The sequence below is a fragment of the Megalops cyprinoides genome, chromosome 8, assembly GCF_013368585.1.
Source record: "Megalops cyprinoides isolate fMegCyp1 chromosome 8, fMegCyp1.pri, whole genome shotgun sequence".
Lineage (NCBI taxonomy): Eukaryota > Metazoa > Chordata > Actinopteri > Elopiformes > Megalopidae > Megalops > Megalops cyprinoides.
The window spans coordinates 37,907,426-37,929,045 of NC_050590.1; the positions used below are offsets into that span (position 1 = coordinate 37,907,426).

Genomic DNA, 21,620 nt, shown 5'->3' on the forward strand with positions numbered 1-21,620 from the left:
CTAGCTTTCACTCTATATATAATTATTATCTATTATTATCTCAATTATATAATTATTAGTGTCAACTGGTGACGCACAGGGACGCTACAATGTTTTAATCCCGGTCTCATCATAATGGTCTTCGTCATGCTTGGGCTATCAAACCGATTTTCAGTAATATTTCACCTTTCAGACGCACAGGTAGCACGTGTAGTATGGCCTCTCTATCCACAATGGCTGCTGTTTACAATTTTCAGCAAGAAACTGGTATGTTTCTCTGATATTTTATGCAATTGTGACATTTCTTGAAAAACATCGCCTCTGCGTTAACATTGAAAGTCATGACTTAGTATGAAGTTCAACTCCGCCGATACATTGGTTTTATAAACTTGTTAAACTAGCGTGAATTTAGTACTGTAAGATACGTCCGACGGAATTTAATTAAAATGGTAACTTATCTCACATAAACAACTTAAGTATTTTAGCTAAATCATTACACTTCAATCACTCACACTCCCAAACACCCACATGAAAAGCACAAATAGCTCGTATCCCTGCTTTGACGTGGTCAATATCAAACACGCAAACCAATGAAACGCTGGGCTTGTCCGTGGGCGGCCCTGCTTCGTAACACGTCTTCCTGCAGTCGACAATTTACACACAAAGTCATGTATCACTAGGAGTCACACTTAAAAATCCGTTGAATAACTTGAAAATCAAACAAAAGGTATGTTACGTTTCACATCTAACAACTTCTATCTAGCTGGCTAACAGGGTACTTTTCTACGTGGCTCTAAAGTATTGGCTATGGCTATCTTGAGTTCCAGCTACATTCAGCTGTCTAACTGGTTAGCTGTTTAGCAGCGAGTTTGGTTAAGCTGTCAAAGCCCTCAACAACCCACAAGATGGCAAGCTAGACTCTTTCTGGCTTTCCAGATTTCTGGGTAGCTGTCACTGGCCACGGTAGCTAGCAAGTTTGCTTGCTTTAGGTTGGTATCCGAATATTTTAGCTGCCAGGTTTTTATTTGGACAATTTTTGATAACGCAGCAGTACGTAATTCAGATCAGTTGTCGTAGACTGAGCAACAACAGTAACTACTTATGTCAAGATTGACCGCGGGAAGCGCATTATAAGTGAATACTATCTTTTATCGTGTCTGGTAGACCAGATACTTCTCTAACGTTTTTGTGTGATCGAGCTCACAGGTGCATGCGTACGCAAACCCACTGTAACTTTAGTTGCCATCGTATGAACAGAGAAAGGTTATATGAACGCAAGCCTTACCCAGACACTGGCCTCCATCTGAATGTCGTGTCCGCCAGCTCTATTTGTTTGGTCCTTCAGTGAACACGTTCTTCCTCCTCTAAATTCGCATCTACATTATTCCACTATCTAGCTCACTGTGGAACTGCAACATGTTGACTTGGTCTTTAACTGATCTGTGTGATTTAAAGCGGGACGAGGTGTGTAATGGATTCTGCTTCCACGGTGCTTATTGAGATATATAAAATGTATTGATTTGTTAAAAGTTCTGCACCTCTGTTCGTTGATGTTTGGAGAGAGGATTAATCGCAGAGCCAGGTTAAACACAGCCTTAATTTAGAATGACACGATATCCTAATTGCTTTTTGACTGGTTCATCCATGGGTCTTTACATACAGTAGCGTTGATGCTTATCTGACCTTCGATACGCGTTAATAAAATTAACATGTTGCCAGAAACACAAGCCACCTGCAGAAGAAATTACCAGGAGGGGTCGGAAGATTACAATGTGCTAGGATATGCCAATATGTAAGTAAGTCGCAGACCGCTGTTTTTGACAGCGGTGGTGCGTGGCCTTGACGCCAGAGGTCACAATTTTTGAGGATTAAAAGTGCAGGTCCTCAAGGTTATGTGTGTTGGCTGTTCATCATAACCGTCAAATGACTATACGTTATGTTTTACGTCATTCTGGGCGTAATTAAGAGAAGGAAATTATCGAGTTGGGGCCAATTATATTTCGAGCTCTTCGAGATCGAGTCAGTCAAATGAAGTGAAGTTAGATAGAAAATTGCGCATTATTTCCATTAAGGTTTGTCATTTAAATAATTGAAATTGAATTCATCTGCTGACATGAATGGAATTGACCCAGACACTATACTGAAAAACACAACAGTGCATTACACAAAAATGCTCTCATGTTAATGTATGTCATCATTTCTTTAACATCACCAGTAGCAGGATGGGGTTCCTGATGTCCAAATCCATGGACCAGAATTTCAAGAAGCAGCAGGAGTTCATGCTCCTTAACTCCCGACTCCAGGTGAGGCATTTTCACAGTTTCACATGCTCCTATGCACAGTTAGTGTCTGAAATCTGGGCTCTCGAAAAAGTAAGTGGAAAAGTCCATGCTGTAACATTACATTGTAGCTGCTTTAGCTAGAGCTTCCTGGTAAAGGTGTTGAGTGTCATTGTATTACTATTAAACCTTGCAAGCCTTATCACGTCAACATGGGAGCTGTGCAGATTGAAATTCCTCTTGCCTGTTTAGGTATTAAATATTATATCTAGAAATCTTTGAAGGCTCACAAACAGCTAGTATAATTGGAAAAAAAAAACAAAACAAAACTAGACTTTCCCCGAGAGAAAACATTATACTGGCTGGAAATGACTAATGCCTAAGCTACTGTTACCAGTATCTGTTGCAGTGATGTGCTCATTAGGAAAATGGTAAATTCTAAAAAAGGTTAAGTCTGTTGTGATACTGAATTTCACTACATCAGCTACCTTGCTGACACTGGAGGAAAAGCATGTAAAAAAGCATGAAAAGCTCATGTGTTTCAGGAGATATGTGCTTATATAGAAGCAAATCCAAATGTGTGATTCTTGACTCATCTAGTACTGTTTGCACCTGTGCATGTAGTCCTCTGTCTTCCACTGTACTTTGTGTTCTGTGCGCAGCTTGAGCGTCAAATCATTCTGCAGACCCAGATGAGAGAGAGGCAGATGGCCATGCAGATCGCCTGGTCCAGGGAGTTCCTCAACTACTATGGTGTTTTCTTCAGCCTCGCCACCCTGGGCTTCACAGTGGGGTAGGCATTTGAGGATTTTTGTCATAGAAGGAAAAAGGCTTTCGTCCTTAATAATTGTCTGTAGTTTGTGCTCTGATCATCTGGAGGGTGTTGCTCACTTATTGTGTGGTTCTGCTGCAGCCACCTCATTGGAGCAGAATGGGGGTGGTTTGACTTGCTGCATGACTTGCACTCACAGTCCGGTTCCAGACGTGCTGTGAACCAGGGCACACATTTGGTTTTTCTAAAATAAAATGTGGCTATTCCAGTATCTTTTCACTTGTGTTCTGTGATGCCATCAAAATCTTTATCAATATGTAGAGGATGGCCAAAGCTCAAGGATCTTTATGCAGTTTTTGTCCAGACCTTTTGCAGGGGGGTTGACTGATTTTGAATCCCAATTGTATGTACAACATTGGTTTCTGATGTTGTAATTTTTCAGAAAAAGGGAATATTGTGCTTAAGGGTAAGGAGTAAATGCCTATTGATGAATAATGAAAATGTATGTGCTTATGTATAACAGTGGTTGATGGTTGTGTGTTCCTCTGGGTCCCCAGAGCAGTGAGGAAGAGGAGGCCAGGCCTCTTCACCCCTGTCATTCCCCTCAGCTTCATTCTGGCCTACCAGGTGGACATGGCCTACGGAACACTCATGCACCGCATCAGGGGTAAGCATACCAGCCTGGCCATCTCCTCTCACCTGGAGGGCTCCTCCCCTCCAAACTACACTTCCCACTGTACACTGCTTCCACATATCAGTTATAGCAGGTAACTGTCAAGTGACACCTGATGCGAGGTGCCAGGAGGGTAACAGCACTGTAAGCTTTGTTTAATTGAGCCTAATTGGATTTAAACCAGAATGCACACCAGGCCACTGAGAAAGTCTGAAACAGAGCACAAAAGATTAGGCTCAGAACGGGGGTTGAAGAGTGTCACTTATTTTGGCAACCTTCAGTAGTAACTGTATGGAGTTTTGGAGGTTAGTTATTTTCAGTCTGAAGTCTTTTTGAATGAATTTTATCCTAAAAGTCTGAGGGTACCAATATTCAGGTTACCACTAAAGCAGCCGTACATATGAGAATAACAACAGAATCTCCCAGGGTCTTAAGAGTTCACCAATGAACATGATAGTTAGTGTTCTAAAAGGCTTTTTGATTTATTTGTCATTTATTTCATGCGGAGATTTCACATTCATGAGATGTAACATCCTCTTCATAAGGGAGATTGTAACGGAGTGCATGTCCGTTATATTGACCTAGGTTAACTAAGCAGAAAGATCCGGGGCATACATACCATGGTACCATCTACCATCCCCATTTTGTTTTACCAGCTCCTTTGTTTGCCTCCTCCCAAACACACCCAAACCACTGACTCTGCAAATCAACAAGGACAGGCGGAATGTCTTATCATGCAGGGTGGCCAACTGAATGATTAAGCATTTCTAGTCTACAGTTAAATAAATGTTTGTGGTTTAGGGGGGAACAGGGCCTACCTGTGCAACCAAGGGCACCAGCAGGACGGACTCCATCAGCCAAAGGACCCGAGGGCTAGGGGCTGATGGGACTTGTAGGTTTGGGAGAGTGCAGAGTGCAGACAAATGGGGCTGACCAACATGGGAGGTGACTGTCAGGGAGTTTCCGGTGGTTTCTGGTTAATTTTTTATAATTGAATCGTATTGGGTTGCAAAGAGCAAAAATACCCATGAAACATTTTAGATAGGGTAGGGTGATATTAGTAGGCCAGTATTTATTGGATTATGGCTTTTGTTGAGTTGCTTGATTTATTTCAATCTGCTTAATTTAGTCCAAGATGGCTGATTGCCTTTATAAGAGCAACTTTCAGTCAGTAGGGGAGAGGCTGGCGAAGAGTGTAGTGGGATTGAGAATCACAGTGTAATTGATGTGTTCTCTTTTTGCCTGCTTAGGCAATTATTGTTTGCATTTTGTTTGTGCTTTTCTTTCTTTTTTTCTTCATTCTTAATTTATTATTTGTTGTTACTTTCACTGGTCATGGCTTGGGAGAAATAAAAGACCATCACCTCATCATCAAACCTTTTGACCTCATTAGTTTTTTTTTTTGTTTTTGAGACATAGAATATTTTACATTTTTAACAGCACAATATAAAGGCAAATAAAAAGGTGTAATAAATTAAAAAATGAATTTTAACAGGGTAAGAGTACTGAGAGAAGTGCCTAAGGCAGATTGACACAGCGGAGTCTTAATAGTAATTAGTCTAAAATAATCCTTAAATATGCACACAGTAGGAGGGTATTTTAATGTGTATACATGTTAAATTATTCCCACACCAAATGAGGTCATGTTATTCAGATGGAGAGATGAGGTGGGGGAATGTTAACTTATTGTTTGTGATTGAAACTGTGTCTGGTTTCAGTCATAAATGCAACATTATGTTCTATTTCCTTTCTTCTCCATCACTGGTCTATGATCCTGCTCATGGCTCTTATCATCTAAGCTTTCTAAACAACCCTAGAGACTTCATTCCCCATAAACACTGGAAATGATCACAAGCTGTCGTAAGTGTTTCTCTTTGGTCCAGGTCCTGGACCACGTTAGGTTGACAATGTTCAAACTCAGGGTTCTTCCTGTTTGTTGCTCCAGGTCAGGCGGAAGATATCATGGTTGCAGAACACGACTGTTTGGACCTCCCCCATGGGACGCCAACGTTTGAGAGCATTGAAAAAGCCCGGCGGGCCCAGGCCCACCTCTTGATTGAGAAGTGACCATGAAACAGGTGCTGTCACCCCCCGGAAGTCTCCATTTACCTCTCTTGAAATGAGTGATCTGCCTCAGCCTTGATCAGGTCTTCTCCATAGATTTCTACAGCCATGTTCACACAGAAGTAAATGTCAGGTAGTTCAGTGACTACAACTCTGATCTTAAAATTACTAATTTCTAGAGTGTACATACATATATCAGACTAGCTCCTCCCATCTATACCTTTATAGCATGAGTGGAAGGGGCTGGTGTGTGAAGGGGTAGGGTTTGATTATAAGGTCACAGACCTTATACCAATGGGGAAGATGGACAAGGAAAAGAAAGGAACAAGGGGAGGAGCTACAAATCTCAGAAGGGAAAGAGTGAGGAACTGTAACTCCTTCACTCTTGTGTGTCTGATGATTGTGAAGGATAATTAGTGCCTTGATTTTTATACAGATCACACCCGCAAAGTTAAAAAAAGAAAACCAGCGTTCACTTTTTTAAAGCTGATCTGTGTTCACAGTGAGGTGTGTAACTGCCTGGAGAAATAGAAATAGCCCCTTTTCAAGTTGGTTGTGGGCACCTGAAGCATTGCAGGATTTTTCCCTTAGAGATAAGCAGGTTGCACTCCTATTTATTCTGTTTTGGGTCTGTCTGTGATGCTGTGTGGACTGCAGATGTCACGGATGGACATGATGATCATGTTTCAGTCCAGAGTCTAAACCAACTGGTCTCCTGTGGGGTCCTGTAGTGCTGTGTGTATGCAAGATAAGTACACAGTAAATGTGAGATTATCATTAAATGATGGCTGTGATTAACAGAAGTGTATCATTGTTACTGGTGGTCAGTGGGAGGGTAGAGGTGTTTTTTGGATGTTTATTTTCATTAATCTGCTGCTGGTGAACTACATCCAAAATCTCTTCCAAAAGAGTCAATTGTGTGTGCGTGTATGTGTGTGTGTGCATACACTCGGTCTTGTATGACACACCTATATGATGCACATACTCCTGTATGGCCCAGTTCTCAGTGGTTCATGCCAAACTAATTGTAAACACTCTGAAGTAGAGGAGTAGAGCTGTCTGTATCTGACAGTGCTTTCCCCCTGCATCTCTGATTATGTGTCACCAATCCAGCATCAGTTGTGTTGCTGAAGAACTCCTGTTTACACTCCTGCCCCAACCTTTCACCTGCAATATTAGGTCTGATTCCACAGCAGAAAGAGAATGCATGTGCCACACTGTCAGAGGTGATGCTTGCTATAACCACTGTGTGTATTCCCATGTTCATTTTGCTGCTGTGGGCTAGTCTGACTGGAACTACCTCTAACATCTGTTCTCAGCAAGCATCTTAGCTGCAGAAATTTTAGAATAACTGTGCAAAATTACCATTTGGCCCGCCATTGAGCCACCCCCCATTCAAAAGGAGTTGGAGTTGGCCTTGCGTCTCTCCCAGGAGAACCACAGCAAATGTTTTTTAACATTAAACAGGAGTCTCAGCCAGCAAAGCAACAGGGCATTCAGGCTCTCATCCAGTAACTGGTCCAGATCCAGTTTAAACTAAATGCCAGAAACATGTGAATCAGCCATATACAGTATCAGTGCATTACATTTACATTTAAATTTATGTCAGACGCGTTTATCCAAAGTGACTGACAAGTGAGGCAGAGTACAACACAAGCAAAAAGCCACATAAGGAGTCAACAATATTAGAACCGCAGCAAAGTTTCAATAGTTGGCCAGACCAGGTACAAGTTAGCTGGTAGCGATAAAAGTGCATGATTTTTTTTTATGGAAGACAAAGTTTAAGTTGCTTTAGGTGGTAGTGTTTCAGGTATTCAGGCGAGCACGGAAGAACTGTGTCTTCAGAATTTTCTTGAAGATAGTGAGGGACTCAGCAGAAGTGATAAGGTATGGAAGTTCATTCCACCATCGGGGTGCTGGAAAGTAAATTTGTGCAGTGATGTGACAAGACCACCAAGAAGCCATTCAGTAGCAGAGCATAGTGGTCAGGAGGGAACATAGACTTGTGGTAGTGAGTTCAGGTAAGTAGGTGCAATTTTGCTGGATGTTCTGAATGCAAGCATCAATGCCTTATGCGGGCAGCTACAGGGAGCCAGGACAGTGTCAAGCGGACCTCAAACTACTGTTGTTACTATGGGACAATAATGTACACGTCTTCTAGCTGTCTGCATATGAAGCAGTGCAATAACCAGGTACAATCCGCATGTACAGTTAGGTCCATAAGTATTTGGATTTTTTTATTTTATTTATTTTATTTTTTATTTATATTTTATTTTGGCCACCACAATGGATTTGGAATGAAGAAATCAAGATGTGATGGAAGTGCAGACTTTCAGCTTTAATTCAAGGGGTTTAATGAAAATATCGTATTAAAACGTTAAGAATTATAGCAATTTTTATCCATAGTCCACCCATTTTCAGGGGCTCAAAAGTAATTGGACAATTGACTGAGAGGCTGTTTCATGGCCAGGGCTGTTCCCTCGTTATTTCATTAACAATTAAGAAGTTAAAAGGTCTAGTGTTGATTACAAATGTGTAATTTGCATTCGGAAGCTGTTGCTATGAACTCTCAATATGAGGTCCAAAGAACTGTCAATGCAAGTAAAGTAGGCCATCATTAGGCTGAAAGACAAGACAAACCCATCAGAGAGATAGCAGAAACATTAGGAGTGGCCAAATCAATAATTCTACCTTCCTTAAAAGGAAGGAACACACTGGTGAGCTCAGAAACACCAAAAGACCTGGATGACTATGGAAGACAACTGTGGTGGATTATCGCAAAATTCTTTCCTTAGTGAAGAAAAACCCCTTCACAACATCTAGCCAAGTCAAGAACACTCTCCAGGAGGTAGGCGTATCATTGTCAAAGTCTACAATCAAGAGAAGACTTCATGAAAGTAAATACAGAGGGTTTACCACAAGGGGCAAACCACTGGTAAGCCTCAAGAATAGGAAGGCCAGATTAGACTTTGCCAGAAAACATGAAAAGGCCTGCCCAGTTCTGGAACAATATTCCTTTGACAGATGAAACTAAGATCGACCTGTACCAGAATAATGGGAAGAGAAGAGTACAGAGAAGGGAAGGAATCGCTCATGATCCAAAGCATACCACATCATCTGTGAAACATGGTGGAGGCAGTGTTATGGCACGGGTATGTATGGCTGCCAGTGGAACTGGGTCATTAGTGTTTATTGATGATATGACTGCTGACAGAAGCAGCAGGATGAATTCTGAAGTGTATAGGGCTATACTGTCTGCTCAGATTCAGCTAAATGCTGCAAAACCGATAGGACGGCGCTTCACAGTACCGATGGAACCAAAAACATACTGCGATTCAAGCAACCAAAGAGCTTTTCAAGGCAAAGAAATGGAATATTCTTCAATGACCGAGTCAGTCACATGACCTCAACCCAATTGAACATGCATTTCACTTGCTGAAGACAAAACTGAAGGCAGAAAGACCCACAAACAAGCAGAAACTTAAGACAGCTGCTGTAAAGGCCTGGCAAAGCATCACTAGGGAGGAAACCCAGAATCTGGTGATGTCCATGGGTTCCAGATTTCAGGCAGTCATTCAGTGCAAAGCATTTTCAGTGCAATCATTTTATTTATGTTTATGTTAGTTTGTCCATTTACTTTTGAGCCCCTGAAAATGGGGGACTATATAAAAATTGCTGTAATTCTTCATGGTTTATATGATATTTTTGCTAACCCCCTTGAATTAAAGCTGAAAGTCTGCACTTCAATCACATCTTGATTGCTTCATTTCAAATCCATTGTGGTGGTGTACAGAGCCAAAATCATGAAAATTGTGTCACTGTCCAAATACTTATGGACCTAACTAATTACACTGCAGTTCTAGACTGAGGCCAACAGCAATGAGACAGGAGCCTTGCTCCCATTTTAGGCGTTTTTTTCCGTTTTCTCCCCAATTTGAAATTACTTATTCCCCAAATTCTGGAATGTCCAATTTGTCATTATCGATGTTGGGTCCCATTGCACAACCCCCAATGTCAATCCAGGAGAGCGTGGACAAGCACATGCCCTCCTCCAAGACATGTGATGTCAGCCGCTGCTTCTTTTCGCACTGCGGGTCACAAGCTAAGCTGGCACAGAGACGAGCTGGAGGAAGACATTTTGTATGCAGCTTTGGCACGTGGACAACAGGCGCTCGATCGACTAGCAGGGGTCACTGTTGCTAATGGGACCGAAGCCCCTGCCGACGTATCCACCCCTATCCCAGGCGGAACGAAGCCAATGTGTTCCGCCTGTGAGCTCCCAGTCACTATCGGCTAGTGACACGGTTGGGTTTGAACCCGGGCCATAGCAGTCTACAGTCTACACTCAGAACGAGTGCTTTTACCGACTGAGCCACTCGGAAGCCCTTCTAGGCATATTTTTAATTTATTTATCATTTATATAACTGTGTCTTTGCTTATGTAATCCCACCCATACTATCACTCTTGAAAATAATATTATTACTGTGTGCTCTCAACCGCCTCAACACCTCTGCCGAATTCAGATTTTTGCTACATGGCCTGTTCTGTCACCATGGAAACAGGCAGTGCAGCCTCTACACAGACAGCATTCTGGCTGATGATCAGAGCAGCAGACGTGGCAGCGCTCGCAGCATAACGCAAGCCCCCAGGGACCCAGCACTCAAACCCCTTTCACATTGCCAAGTAAGCCATCTTTTAGCCAGCCCTGCCCATCCTTTGCAGCTGTCCTCACCTTGGTGAATAGGGTATTTCCAAAAAACCAGCCCAGGCTCCATGCTGCCTTTTAAAACCCTGACGATGCAGAGCCAGCAGTAAGCCAGATCATCTGCTGTGTAATGGAGCAGGCCAATTGCCAAGGCATACTACATGAAAAGAAATATCACTCCTTAGTTATGGATTTTACAAATTCTGGTTGTATTGCCATCTTCAGCTTAGCCAGTTTGAGAGGTAAAACAAAAACATACACATATACACATTTGTCATAGTAAATATTTGGGATCAACTATAAAAGCATTGCCTAAAGCAGCGTTTCCCAAACCTCTCCTGGAGGACCCCTTGTCCTGCATGTTTTAGATCTCTCCCTGCTCCAGCACAGCTGATTCAAATGACCAACTCGTTATGAACTCCTGAAGCTGCTTAATAGCAAACTGATCATTTAAATCAGCTGTGCTGGAGCAGGGAGAGATCTAAAACATGCAGGACAAGGGGTCCTCCAGGAGAGGTTTGGGAAACACTGGCCTAAAGCAACTCTGAGAAACATTTTGAAGATGCAGGCATACATGTACAAGGGTCAGTAGTCAATAGGTTTATAGGTGCTTATAACCTACAAGTGTTTATAACTAGTTGGGTTAGGTAAACCAATAAGCACACCCAGACAAAGAAAGGATTCATCCATCAACAGTAACATTAGAAGGGACCTGTTTGCAGTGCATGTGATTATACACATCAGGAGACAAAAATTTTACCTTAAAAATTTGCCAAAGCCACACCCAGTGGCTCATTCAGGATTTTATCTTTACAACCAACAAAGAACTCCACTACAACATTGTCCTTCAACACACCGCAAAAGTTTTGAAGGGTAGATACTTCACAAGTCACAAACAAAAGTGACCACTGAAAAAAATACTGTAAGTGTTAATGATTGTCACAAAAGAACCAATAAGGACCAAGTTTCCTATCAAACCTTTTTTTATTGAATGGAAACCCCTCAAACCCCTGCCATCCCCACCTACATCACTGCAAAATAGAATCGTGACTTCCATGATGACAGCTTATGGCATGAGAGTCCTGAGCCACTGGAATGTTCATCTCCAGCTTTGCCTGTCACCTAGAGCCAAAAACATGCCAAGGAAGATGTGAAGAGCAGCTCATGCAATTGAGGCTTAAACCAATTCATTACATTACAGTGGTATTCAGAGAACCAGTAAGCCTGTCTCTGTCAGTATTAAGTGTATCAGGCAATGTAAAAGCTACACTGTGATGGGTTTAATTCAGCCAGTGTTCCAACACAAATGAAAACAAGTGAAAACTTGGTTCAGTATGTCAACTGCATCTTGGTTCGGCTAACCCCGTGCTCTGAACATTCATACTATAGCTTAAAATATGTTTGCTAATATTAAGTATTAGTATCTTACATCCTAACACTCCTTCTTGCAGCTACTACACCATTTAGCAGAGTTTTCTGTATGAACCTTTGTCACTCTGGATAAGAGAATTAGCAGGAAAACAAAACAGCAGAACTGGCATTTCACTATCACTTCCTGTACAAAGACACAGGATCGGTGAAAGCCGGTTATTCTGGGCTGATTCTGTGAATTATCTGAATTAGTGTCATATCATTAAGTGTGTCGGCCAGTGTCAGCCCATCAGGGTGCTGCACTGTAGACTTCATAGGCCTCACCCTCAGACGTAGATGCCAACCCAGAGAAGCAGGAAAAGCACACCAAATCCCATGAAGAGTGACGCCACCAGAGAGATGAGCAGCTCCTTGTATACGTCACGCGTGTACTTTGTAGAGGTCACCTCATAACTGGGTATGGAGTCAAAGGACTACTTACACTTGGTAACGTCACAATACCTGGCCTCTTTTCTGCATGTGTTACTTTTAAATTACACTACATACACTGGCTGTCTCTCTAAAGTTTTACATCTGTATTTTCAGCCCTTCTATTTCTCACACATCTGTTTTGTCCATCCCTCTCAACCTGTTGCAATGTATTACTCACTACAGTCAGGCACACAGCCCATTCTCCCATCTCCTGTATTTGTGCTGTACTTAATGTGAATGTATTTGAGTGTGGTTTGTCCCAATGTTTGATGGCCTTATTCTCCTCATCCCGCTATGATGTCTTGCACTCATTTCCCCATCACGCAGAAGCTATGTACCTTTGGGGGCAGTCTGGTCATCGTGAATCTGTCACCAACTTCTCTGTGTCAGTGTTCCTCAGAAACACACACGTCTCTATTCTTGCTACTCCCCACCCCTCCTTTTGTCCCTTCCTAATGCCATTTATGTCCTTCTATCATGTGATAGGGAAGTTTAACACAGCACCATTCTAGCGAGTCTTTTTGTAAAGGATACACAAAGAACCAGGCTGTGAAGAACATCCCAATGGCCAGCAGGACCACAGTGAGGTGTGGAAACACGGCCGGATTCACTGGACTCGTGTAGCGGGTCATAGCCTCCAACTCCTGCAGGCAAGAAAGGGGTCAGAGGTCAAGATCATCAATGTGGGAAAAAAACAGGCTTTCTGTTTGAGGATCTGTTATGCTGGCTTTTTAATAACCCGAAGCTGTGAATGCTGTTCAGGCAACACTGATTGACAATCATGAATATGATCTTTTCACACCCATCTATTTTGAAATATAAGAGGGCATCAATGGATGGAATCAAATTCTTAAGGTGACCTCTAACAGTTTATTCTCAAGGCAGTTTTCAATATAACCCAAACCAACCAGACAGTTGTCTGTTGCCCCTTTTCTTTCAAGGAAGTTTGAGGACCAGTTTGGAGCCAGTGCCTAATCTCGAACCAATTCTTCGCGTTTCGACAGGAAAACTGGTACAAGAGCGGCACCAACTCTTTGCTGGTCTAAAACAAAGAACCGCTACGTCAGGGGCTAGGGGTGGGATTATCGTGACCAATAAATCCAATGAAAACTTTGTGACTGCCATTTTTAAAAAACCAGAACTAGTGTAGTGTGTAGTCTGCCTAAAAAGAAGAAAAAAGAGTTTTATTTTTTAAACGTTTCTCCTTGTTGCCAGTGTAGCAGGATTAATACTGATGATTATTCCACTACAATTTCATATCCATGTTGCTGGGATTAGCTATTGTTAGTTATTCAATTCTCTGTGATCACCTATGTGCTTTTACTTTGTTGGATTGTTTCGGTGTTCTTCCTGTGTTGCGGCATTTTGGGATTTTAGTGATTCATGGGAGGTCACTTGGAAAGGGGGTGTGTCTAACAAAGGGTTAAGTCTCCTGCGCATGCATATTTCTCCCTTTTACTGTACGCTCTGATGAACGAGGTTAGTGTGACATGTGCTCCGTGTACAACTTCTTTATAAAAGTTGATAATATCCATCCACTATTGAAATATGTAATCCCCTGCCTCACCTTAGTCATGTATGTTTTTATTATCTGTGTATTGAGCAGGGTTGGGAGGATTACTTTAAAAATGTATTCCAATACAATTACTAATTACCTGTTAAAAAATGTAATCAGTAACCTAATCCAAGTACCACAATATTAAAGTAACGTAACTTGATTACTTTCCATTACTTTTGGATTGGATTGGATGTGCTAGTGAAATTGTTTAGCCTAATATAATGTTTTATGTTCCTTGTTAGGTTTATTCATTGTTTGTATTCCTTCCTTTGTTATGCAAAAATTGGAGGGGGGGTTCTGGAAAAATCTTTTAAAATTATTTGTCACTCGCAATTGTCACTAAAAATGTCTTGTAACCCTTTCACAAATTCACATCCCTATTTCTTGAATTGCTCACTAATTATTCATCGCTAACGATGCTAGTTGCTTGTCTATGCGACGTGTTGGCGAGGAAAAATAATTTTGAATTTACATCAAATTTAACCATAGTTACAATCTGTATACAGCTCTGCGTCCATCTCCACACCCATTACTCTTGTTTGAATTAGCCTACTCATGAACTCCTCATTGCATATATATGGAACACATATCACAAGAAAGGGCGGAACCGGAGCTTTGTAATGATACTAGTACATACACATATTTGTACATATACACATATTTGTACATACCTAAGTGATCACGTTATGAAGACAAATAAAACTTAGTAAAAAAGTAATATCTTTACAAATTTCTTCACCCATTTTCACACCCCTGCTTCTCGGTTGAATAAGTCACGAAGTCCCTATCGTTCACAACGTACCGCATATCAAAATAAACAGCAGAACTTACCCTTTCCGATGATACTAGTTAATTCTGTGTGACGAAGCGTTGTCGAGTAATCCGGTTTTGAAATCACAGCAAATTTCTGCATTGTCTCCAACAGGGCTGATATTATTTTTCGTACAAAGTGGGATGTAAACACAAAATAATGTATTTGCCTTTCATTGCAATGAGTCAAAAGGCATCTCCTAGTGCCCTCACGTTTTGTTGTTGCTCCCGGGAAACTCCCGTAATTTCCATGACAAACTTCGTCATACACGGATCCATAAGTTCTGCATGTTTGGCTGACGTTACCCAAGTTGCCAGGTCGTCTATGAAACACAATATACACACTACATACAATTATGTACTATCCAACCCCCGTCGAAAAAACCTCCCATATTTTGAAACCTACATGTTGGCAGGTATGGGTAGGGAACCTCCGATTGCCACCGGGTATTTCGCACACTGGCGGTAACTATGCGAATTTACTAACTATAATGTTTATTTAGTAACTAGCTTGTCAGAACAGGTTGTTTGCATTGTCTGTGGAAAATTAACTATTTGGTCAGAAGAGACGGATGAGGCTGTATTAGTTTGATAGCTAGCGAGATAGCTATTAGTAATATGACAGTTAAGGAAAGTGCGTGAAAGCCAAATTAGCTAGCAAGCTATCTAGCTTTCTACTTTTTTTTTATTGTAGCTAGCTAAGCTAGCTATGTGTTTGTTTACAAGGTGATATTTGTATTTGTCAGTGGAATGTGATAGTAGCTAGCTAGTTATGTTTATTGTTTTGTTTGTATTGTAGCTAGCTAGCTAGATTTGTCTTCGTAAGGTGGTATTTGTACTTTTCAGTTGAATATGCAAGTAGCTAGCTAGCTAATTTAGCTTTCAAGCACTTTACTATCAAACGTTAACGTTAACTTTAGCTAACTGGATTTCTTTGTAGTTAACATTAGCGGTTGGTCTTACCTGTATTTGTTTCTTAAAATTATATGTCAAGTCCTTGGATGATGACAGCATTTTCACAGCTGTAAGGCATAACTTGCACTGTACTGTGATGTTGTTCCCCTTTTCTGCTTTAAAGACAAACTAATGGCGAAATTTCCACCCCGTGAGAGCATTTTTTCACTAGAGGCCATGATAATGAATTGGCAACTGTAAGATTGCCTATGGTTTCACTCCAGACTAGAGTGGTGTTGTGAGACTCATTAAGTGTTGTAATGTGTGCGCATGTGCATGGTAGTATATCGTTCTTTATTTTAATATATTTTTATGTATTTTACAATTGTAGTCCTGCTAATAATCCCCATTTTTACTAAATGTATCGGTAATCTGATTACGTCTTTTTTTCTGTAACTGTAACGGAATACAGTTACCTTTTTGTATCCTAATTACTTAACGCCGTTACATGTATTCCGTTACTCCCCAAGCCTGGTATTGAGTGCAAATTTCGCTTTTTATTTATTATTTTTAATACATTCGACTGTAAACCGACATGACATGCTAAATGATTGACAAGCTAACTGCAAGATACAGGCTGTCAATCAGCTAGCTTGCTAAAATTTCCCTGGCTTGTCAAGGTAAAACATGAGTTTGGTAATATGGATGTTCCATTATGAAAATTCATTACTGAAACGAGTGTTTGATGGTTGTGTCGTCGGGGCTATTGGGAGTGATTTGCTGCGATGGTTTATTGACAGGTGATGTTCGTTCCACATTGCAAACCATCTTTTCTTTCAAAATGTACTCTTATGCAGGTATGCATTGATTTTCTTTACTTTTACGAACATTGTGTTTCTGTATATTTTGTTTTGGAAAGTGTAAAGATATGGCGATCACATAGTTTTGTTTAATCACTCGGCTATACGTATCATTATTATGTATCTGATCCACGTGGGTGTATGTGTTAGCCACCTGCGCTGTACGGTGCAGCCCTTTTAATGTACACTCTGATTAACGAGGTGGAGACGTTCGTTCCACGTCGCAAATCATCTTTTCTTTCAAAATTCACTCTTATGCAGCTGACTGGCAATAAATACGCAGCGACGTCGTCGTTGGTCTCCTTTAAAACACACTGCAGAGTGAAAATTGAGGCGGTTACACCGGCCAGCTATGTATTTCTTAGCTGTTTAGTGAGCTACTAATTTCTCACACCAACGTTACGAACGTAACATTACTAGCTAGCTGTTGGTCAGCTAACATTACCAAAGCAAGCATAGCTACTAATTTCTCACGTCAATGTTACGTTGACTCACCTAGGTACCAATATCACTTAACATTTGGCTTCACAAAAAGCTAACATTGTATAAAGTGTAGTGGACAAGTTTGCTTTTTAAAGCCCTGTTCTCATGTTTTTATTGTTGTCGTTTGTTCCCGCTAGCTTGCAGTGGCGGCTGCAAGCTAGCGAAACACCGCAGATTGTCTGAAATTTGTGTGCTATTGCGAAAGCTACAGCATGAGATTGTTTAATTAACAAGGATGGCAATTTGAATAATTAAGTGGCAACTAACCCCAAAACTTTCTCTTAAATGTGTCGCATTATAGCTTTCTTGTGTTACAACATTCAAATTACAGAACGGAGCTAAATTTAGTTACATCGATTTAAATTACTGAGAATAAACTTTTAGGTTAGGTTGAGTGCAATGAACAATAACGTTTAGAACACACACCTCACAAAAGCTGTGATGTGTCATGAGCATTTAACGTAATTTAAATCGATAAATGCCATCCTTGTTAATTAATCTCACGTTGTAGCTTTCGCAAGCACACAATACAGACAATCTGTGGTGTTTCGCGAACATAATCATTTACTTTATTTAAGCGACTCGTGTCGACTATTCTGTGAATTATTTGTTTTATTGTTAATCAAGGAGGATAAAAGGGAACAGGTTGAAAGTAATGATAGATTTAAAGGTAATGTTTGGGCTTCACCTATTTCCAGCTCACCAGCCACCACTGCTAGCTTGGCGCTGGAGGGAAAGCGGATACGTATACAGTGACGTAATGACGTGGCTCTCTAGCCCATGGAAAAGCAAACCAAGTTGAAGCAACTCCAAACTGGCACTAGCACCAGCCCAGAACTAGCACGTAGTTTGCGTTGGTGGAAAAGGGGTATGTGAGAAAGAGCCAAAAGCCCAGCCTTTGTCTAGTTCTAATGCATAACTGAGGTATTTGCTCTCCATGTTTAATGCAATCTACCCTCATTGGTTAAACAAGTCGAACTGCTCACCTACCAAGCAGCAAATCACACTACTACTAGCCCAATGAGTTATTTCAAATTGCTAACTCCTAACTAGGCCTAATTTTATAGATCTCTGCCTGGCAGAGCATATTACATTCAAGACAATGTTACTTTGTGGATACTTTAGTTGTTATATAGCCTAAAGCTAAACATTTAATAATGTTTAAGTGGGATATAACCAACATTTGTTGCATAAGTCAGGGGCTTCCTAGTTCAGGCCCTGGTCCCCTCACGCCTGGACCGCTGTAAGTTCCTCTTCGATTGTCTTCCTGCCTGTGTCATCAAAACGCTACAACTAATCTGGAATGCAGGTTCATGACTTGACTACATCTGGGGAGATTGTAGACAAGTTACTCCCCTCCTCACCTCACTTTGCTGGCGTGCTGTTATCACTTCAAGTCCATCAAGTCCAAAACCTTGGTCATGGCATACAGGACAGTGAATGGGACAGCCTTGTCTTCCACTGTTGCTCATTCCAGCTTAATGGATATACTTATGTTCTATTGTGCTGGAAGTCGCTCTGGATAAGAGCGTCTGCTAAATAAATGTAATGTACCGTAAATATCAATGTTTTGCAATGCAACACAATCACACGTCTCCGCACTCATCTCTTTTGAGTGAACACGGCTGTCCACTGAAGTGTCATACCTTATTAGGTGAGCCCCACAGCAACTCAAAGGAGCGCACACACAATGGAGCGCCAGGACAAGGACTGAAAACACCACATCTAATTCATAACGGCCATGAGGTCTTCGAGGCTTCAGAAAACTGATAGTTCTCTCTAGCTATTTTCGTAATTTAGGAGTGCCTCCAATTCAGACCTTATTACCAGCCTCCTAACTATCAATGCATTTTTAACTCATAAACTAGACTAGTGGGTGATGTTGGGTAGTTATTTGTGATTATTACTTAGCTAGCCCGCTAGCTAGTTATATGACGGATATATTGTTGAAACGTAAATAATGATTTAAGCATACGACAATTAGCTTTAATAGTAGCTTTAACAGATATTATATTTACATGAAATATCGAATGATTTACGCTGTAATGTATTTATAAGTTCATGTCCATATACTCACCATTGCGCACTTGCTTGGGGCTCTCTAGATCCAAGTAAGCCACGTATGTAGAGTCGCGGGATAAAAGGATCATGCGGCGCTTTGCATTATGGGAGTTGAAGTTAGTACGCCTCCTCCACAATTTACGCTCACACTAATAAAACATTATATATATATATATATATATATATATATATATATATATATATATATATATATATATATATATATATATATATAATTATTTTTATGTTCTTTTATGTTTTATGCTCATTCGTGTATTTTTAATGGTTCAGAAAAAATGGTGTCAAATCAGAGTGCTCATACAACTACAGCTCACCGCAGGTTTCATCTGTGGAGCAGAGGAAGGTTACTGGTCAAAGCAGACGACAGCCATAAAGGTATTGGTGAAATTGCTGAACTCCAAACATATTTGGCAACATTTCTTTAGCAGTTTGGAATAATTTCTTTTTACAGTTAAACAGATTTAAAAATAATGTAGAACCCTAAATAACATGTTCAGATCCATTCTTCATCTGGTGTGATAAGGAAGCTCCCTGCATATATAAGAGAATAAAATAGGGTATAATCAAATTCTTCCCTGCTAAGGAGTACACCAGCCCTCTAGGGGAACATAATAGGTCTTCAGATGCCCAATCAGAATATTTCACTTTCACTTTTTCCAAAGTCCTAACATTAAAGTCAACATAAGTATTTATAGTGGTATCTCAGAAACATCTCAGGTGTCTTTAAACGTATGCTAATGTTACAGCAGAAGAAAAGAGTAGAACAGGCGCTAGAGCCTTTTCGTATTGAGCCCCTCTTGCGTGGGACAATTTACTCACTCAGGTTCAGAGAGCAGAGTCTCTCTCCACGTTTAAGTCTAGGCTAAAAACCTACCTCTACATCAAATCTTTTAGTTGAGGGACACAGCATGGTACTGGCATGGATCGTAGAGTCTCTGGTGGACTAAGTGGTCATTGCTGTCACTACATCATGGCCTGGTGACTCTGTGTTCAGCTGATCCGTCTGTGGTCTGGTGTTGACTGCCTTAGGGTTGCCCTCATGATTGTGCTGGCCCCTTGCCTCTCATCCCCTAGGTATGCTGCCATAGTGCTCATCTGCCAGGATTTTTCCTTATTACACACATGCATCTCTCTTCCCCCCTCCGCTCCCCTTTTGCCTTTATGCCTTTATGTTTTTTATTCCTGCAACCACTTATCACTGTTTTCTTCTTGTTTGCTGCCCCTGCTCTAGGCTCCTGCCTGGAGCTGTAGCTCAAGCACCACATCCCGATTTCCAGTTCAGCTACCTCGCTGCCCTGCTGATCAAGCCAACTGTGTGCCAAGATCCGGACATTCTAGGATTACATTTTATAATTACTTTGTTGTGTTGTGTAATTGTTGTTTTCTATCTAATTCCAATGTTTTAAGTACATTATACAACTTTAAGTATTCTCTGTATATACTGTAAGTATTCTATCAGCCCAGTGCCGGCCAGAAGCAGATGGGCTCCCCCTCTGAGTCGGGTTCTGCTCAAGGTTTCTTCCTGTTAATCAGGGAGTTTTTCCTTGCCACTGTTGCCTTAGGCTTGCTCTCAGGGGGTCTCAGGCCTGGTAACGAAAAGCTGCTTTGGGATAACTTGTGTTGTAAAAAGCACTGTACAAATAAAATTGAATTGAACTGAATTGAATAAAAGAGACAGAAAATGTATTAATATAATAATACATCCTAACAATTTGTCACATGGCATGCCAGCCTCCAATTCAGGAAAGTTACTCCCAGTAATTTGGGTTTAATGCAGAACACAGATACAATAGGTAAGCTCTCACAAGTTTCATGTTTCTGTTTAAGACCTGCAATACCTAAAACATGTACAGTATATTTTCTCCAGTTTGTCTTCAGCGACAAAATCTCAGTATAGCTGCTTTATGTTATGAATAAAACATTTTTGTCAATCTTTAAATATTACACTGGTGTCTGCAGTAAATACTTAACTTAAAAAGCTTTGCTTTGTCTGATAGGCACACCTAACAAATTATTACACATACTCATGTAGACAAGGAGGCAACTGATTTACACTTATTGTGATATGTTAGGAAGGCTACCCAAAATCAACCTGATAGCCATGTAAACAAGCAGTGGTCACAGTCATCATGAACGTATGTTGTTGAAGACAGCCGCCAGATGTCAGTGTGATGCCGCGGGTCATCCACTTAACTTAGGCAACCTGTGAAGAGCAACTGCACCTTAGGAAGCTAGTGTCACTACTGTCCAGAAAAGTGGGTGCGTGACTCTGCACTGCGTTAGTACTCTTTGTCCTTCATGAAAGATGACATTTTGTAATCATCTGTCCTACAGCTGAGTTTACATCTAAATAATAACTGACCAGCAACCACATTAATAAGCTTGAAATGTCAGATTCACATATCTTTATTTTTCACTTTAGGGCATGTAATAAAACTATTATAGATCCCTAATTTATGTGTGTATTTGTTCTGGCTTCTGCACCCACTCAATATGTAATCTAAATGTTGCTTTCTTTACTTTATGTAATGATAGGCCTACATGTATTCATATAAATATGTAAGCTACTCATATACACATATCATGATTCCAGTTAGGAATCAGTCCCATCTCGTTTAG

The 21,620-nt window shown here is 40.8% G+C and overlaps 2 protein-coding genes across 4 annotated transcripts; one reads left to right on the plus strand and one right to left on the minus strand.

Annotated features, from left to right (window-relative positions):
* Positions 1–600: 600 nt before the first annotated feature.
* Positions 601–20,266, plus strand: plgrkt (plasminogen receptor, C-terminal lysine transmembrane protein). Of its 3 annotated transcripts, XM_036535202.1 has the most exons (6): positions 601–706; positions 2,195–2,282; positions 2,921–3,051; positions 3,588–3,697; positions 5,649–5,781; positions 20,233–20,266. In XM_036535202.1, exons 2-5 carry the CDS (start codon positions 2,202–2,204, stop codon positions 5,768–5,770), a joined length of 444 nt encoding a protein of 147 aa, XP_036391095.1. In that variant the 5' UTR covers positions 601–706; positions 2,195–2,201; the 3' UTR covers positions 5,771–5,781; positions 20,233–20,266. The 3 variants fall into 3 exon arrangements, with proteins under 3 accessions (XP_036391095.1, XP_036391093.1, XP_036391094.1); XM_036535200.1 differs by lacking the exon at positions 20,233–20,266 and having other exon boundaries at positions 5,649–6,549; XM_036535201.1 differs by lacking the exons at positions 601–706; positions 20,233–20,266 and adding an exon at positions 1,706–1,771 and having other exon boundaries at positions 5,649–6,549.
* Positions 11,438–19,117, minus strand: tmem258 (transmembrane protein 258). The gene is made up of 4 exons (XM_036535203.1): positions 18,997–19,117; positions 12,849–12,958; positions 12,168–12,296; positions 11,438–11,594 (listed from the first exon to the last, which is right to left on the minus strand). Exons 1-3 carry the CDS (start codon positions 18,997–18,999, stop codon positions 12,170–12,172), a joined length of 240 nt encoding a protein of 79 aa, XP_036391096.1. The 5' UTR covers positions 19,000–19,117; the 3' UTR covers positions 11,438–11,594; positions 12,168–12,169.
* Positions 20,267–21,620: the final 1,354 nt, after the last annotated feature.

Bases quoted from the DNA above. Each gene is read 5' to 3' on its own strand.
- plgrkt (XM_036535202.1), top strand. From the start codon at position 2,202: ATGGGGTTCCTGATGTCCAAATCCATGGACCAGAATTTCAAGAAGCAG. The intron at 2,283-2,920 runs GTGAGGCATTTT...TTCTGTGCGCAG, and splicing joins TCCTTAACTCCCGACTCCAG to CTTGAGCGTCAAATCATTCT. The intron at 3,698-5,648 runs GTAAGCATACCA...TTGTTGCTCCAG, and splicing joins ACTCATGCACCGCATCAGGG to GTCAGGCGGAAGATATCATG.
- tmem258 (XM_036535203.1), bottom strand. The intron at 12,297-12,848 runs GTATCCTTTACA...CTCCATACCCAG, and splicing joins TTCACAGCCTGGTTCTTTGT to TTATGAGGTGACCTCTACAA.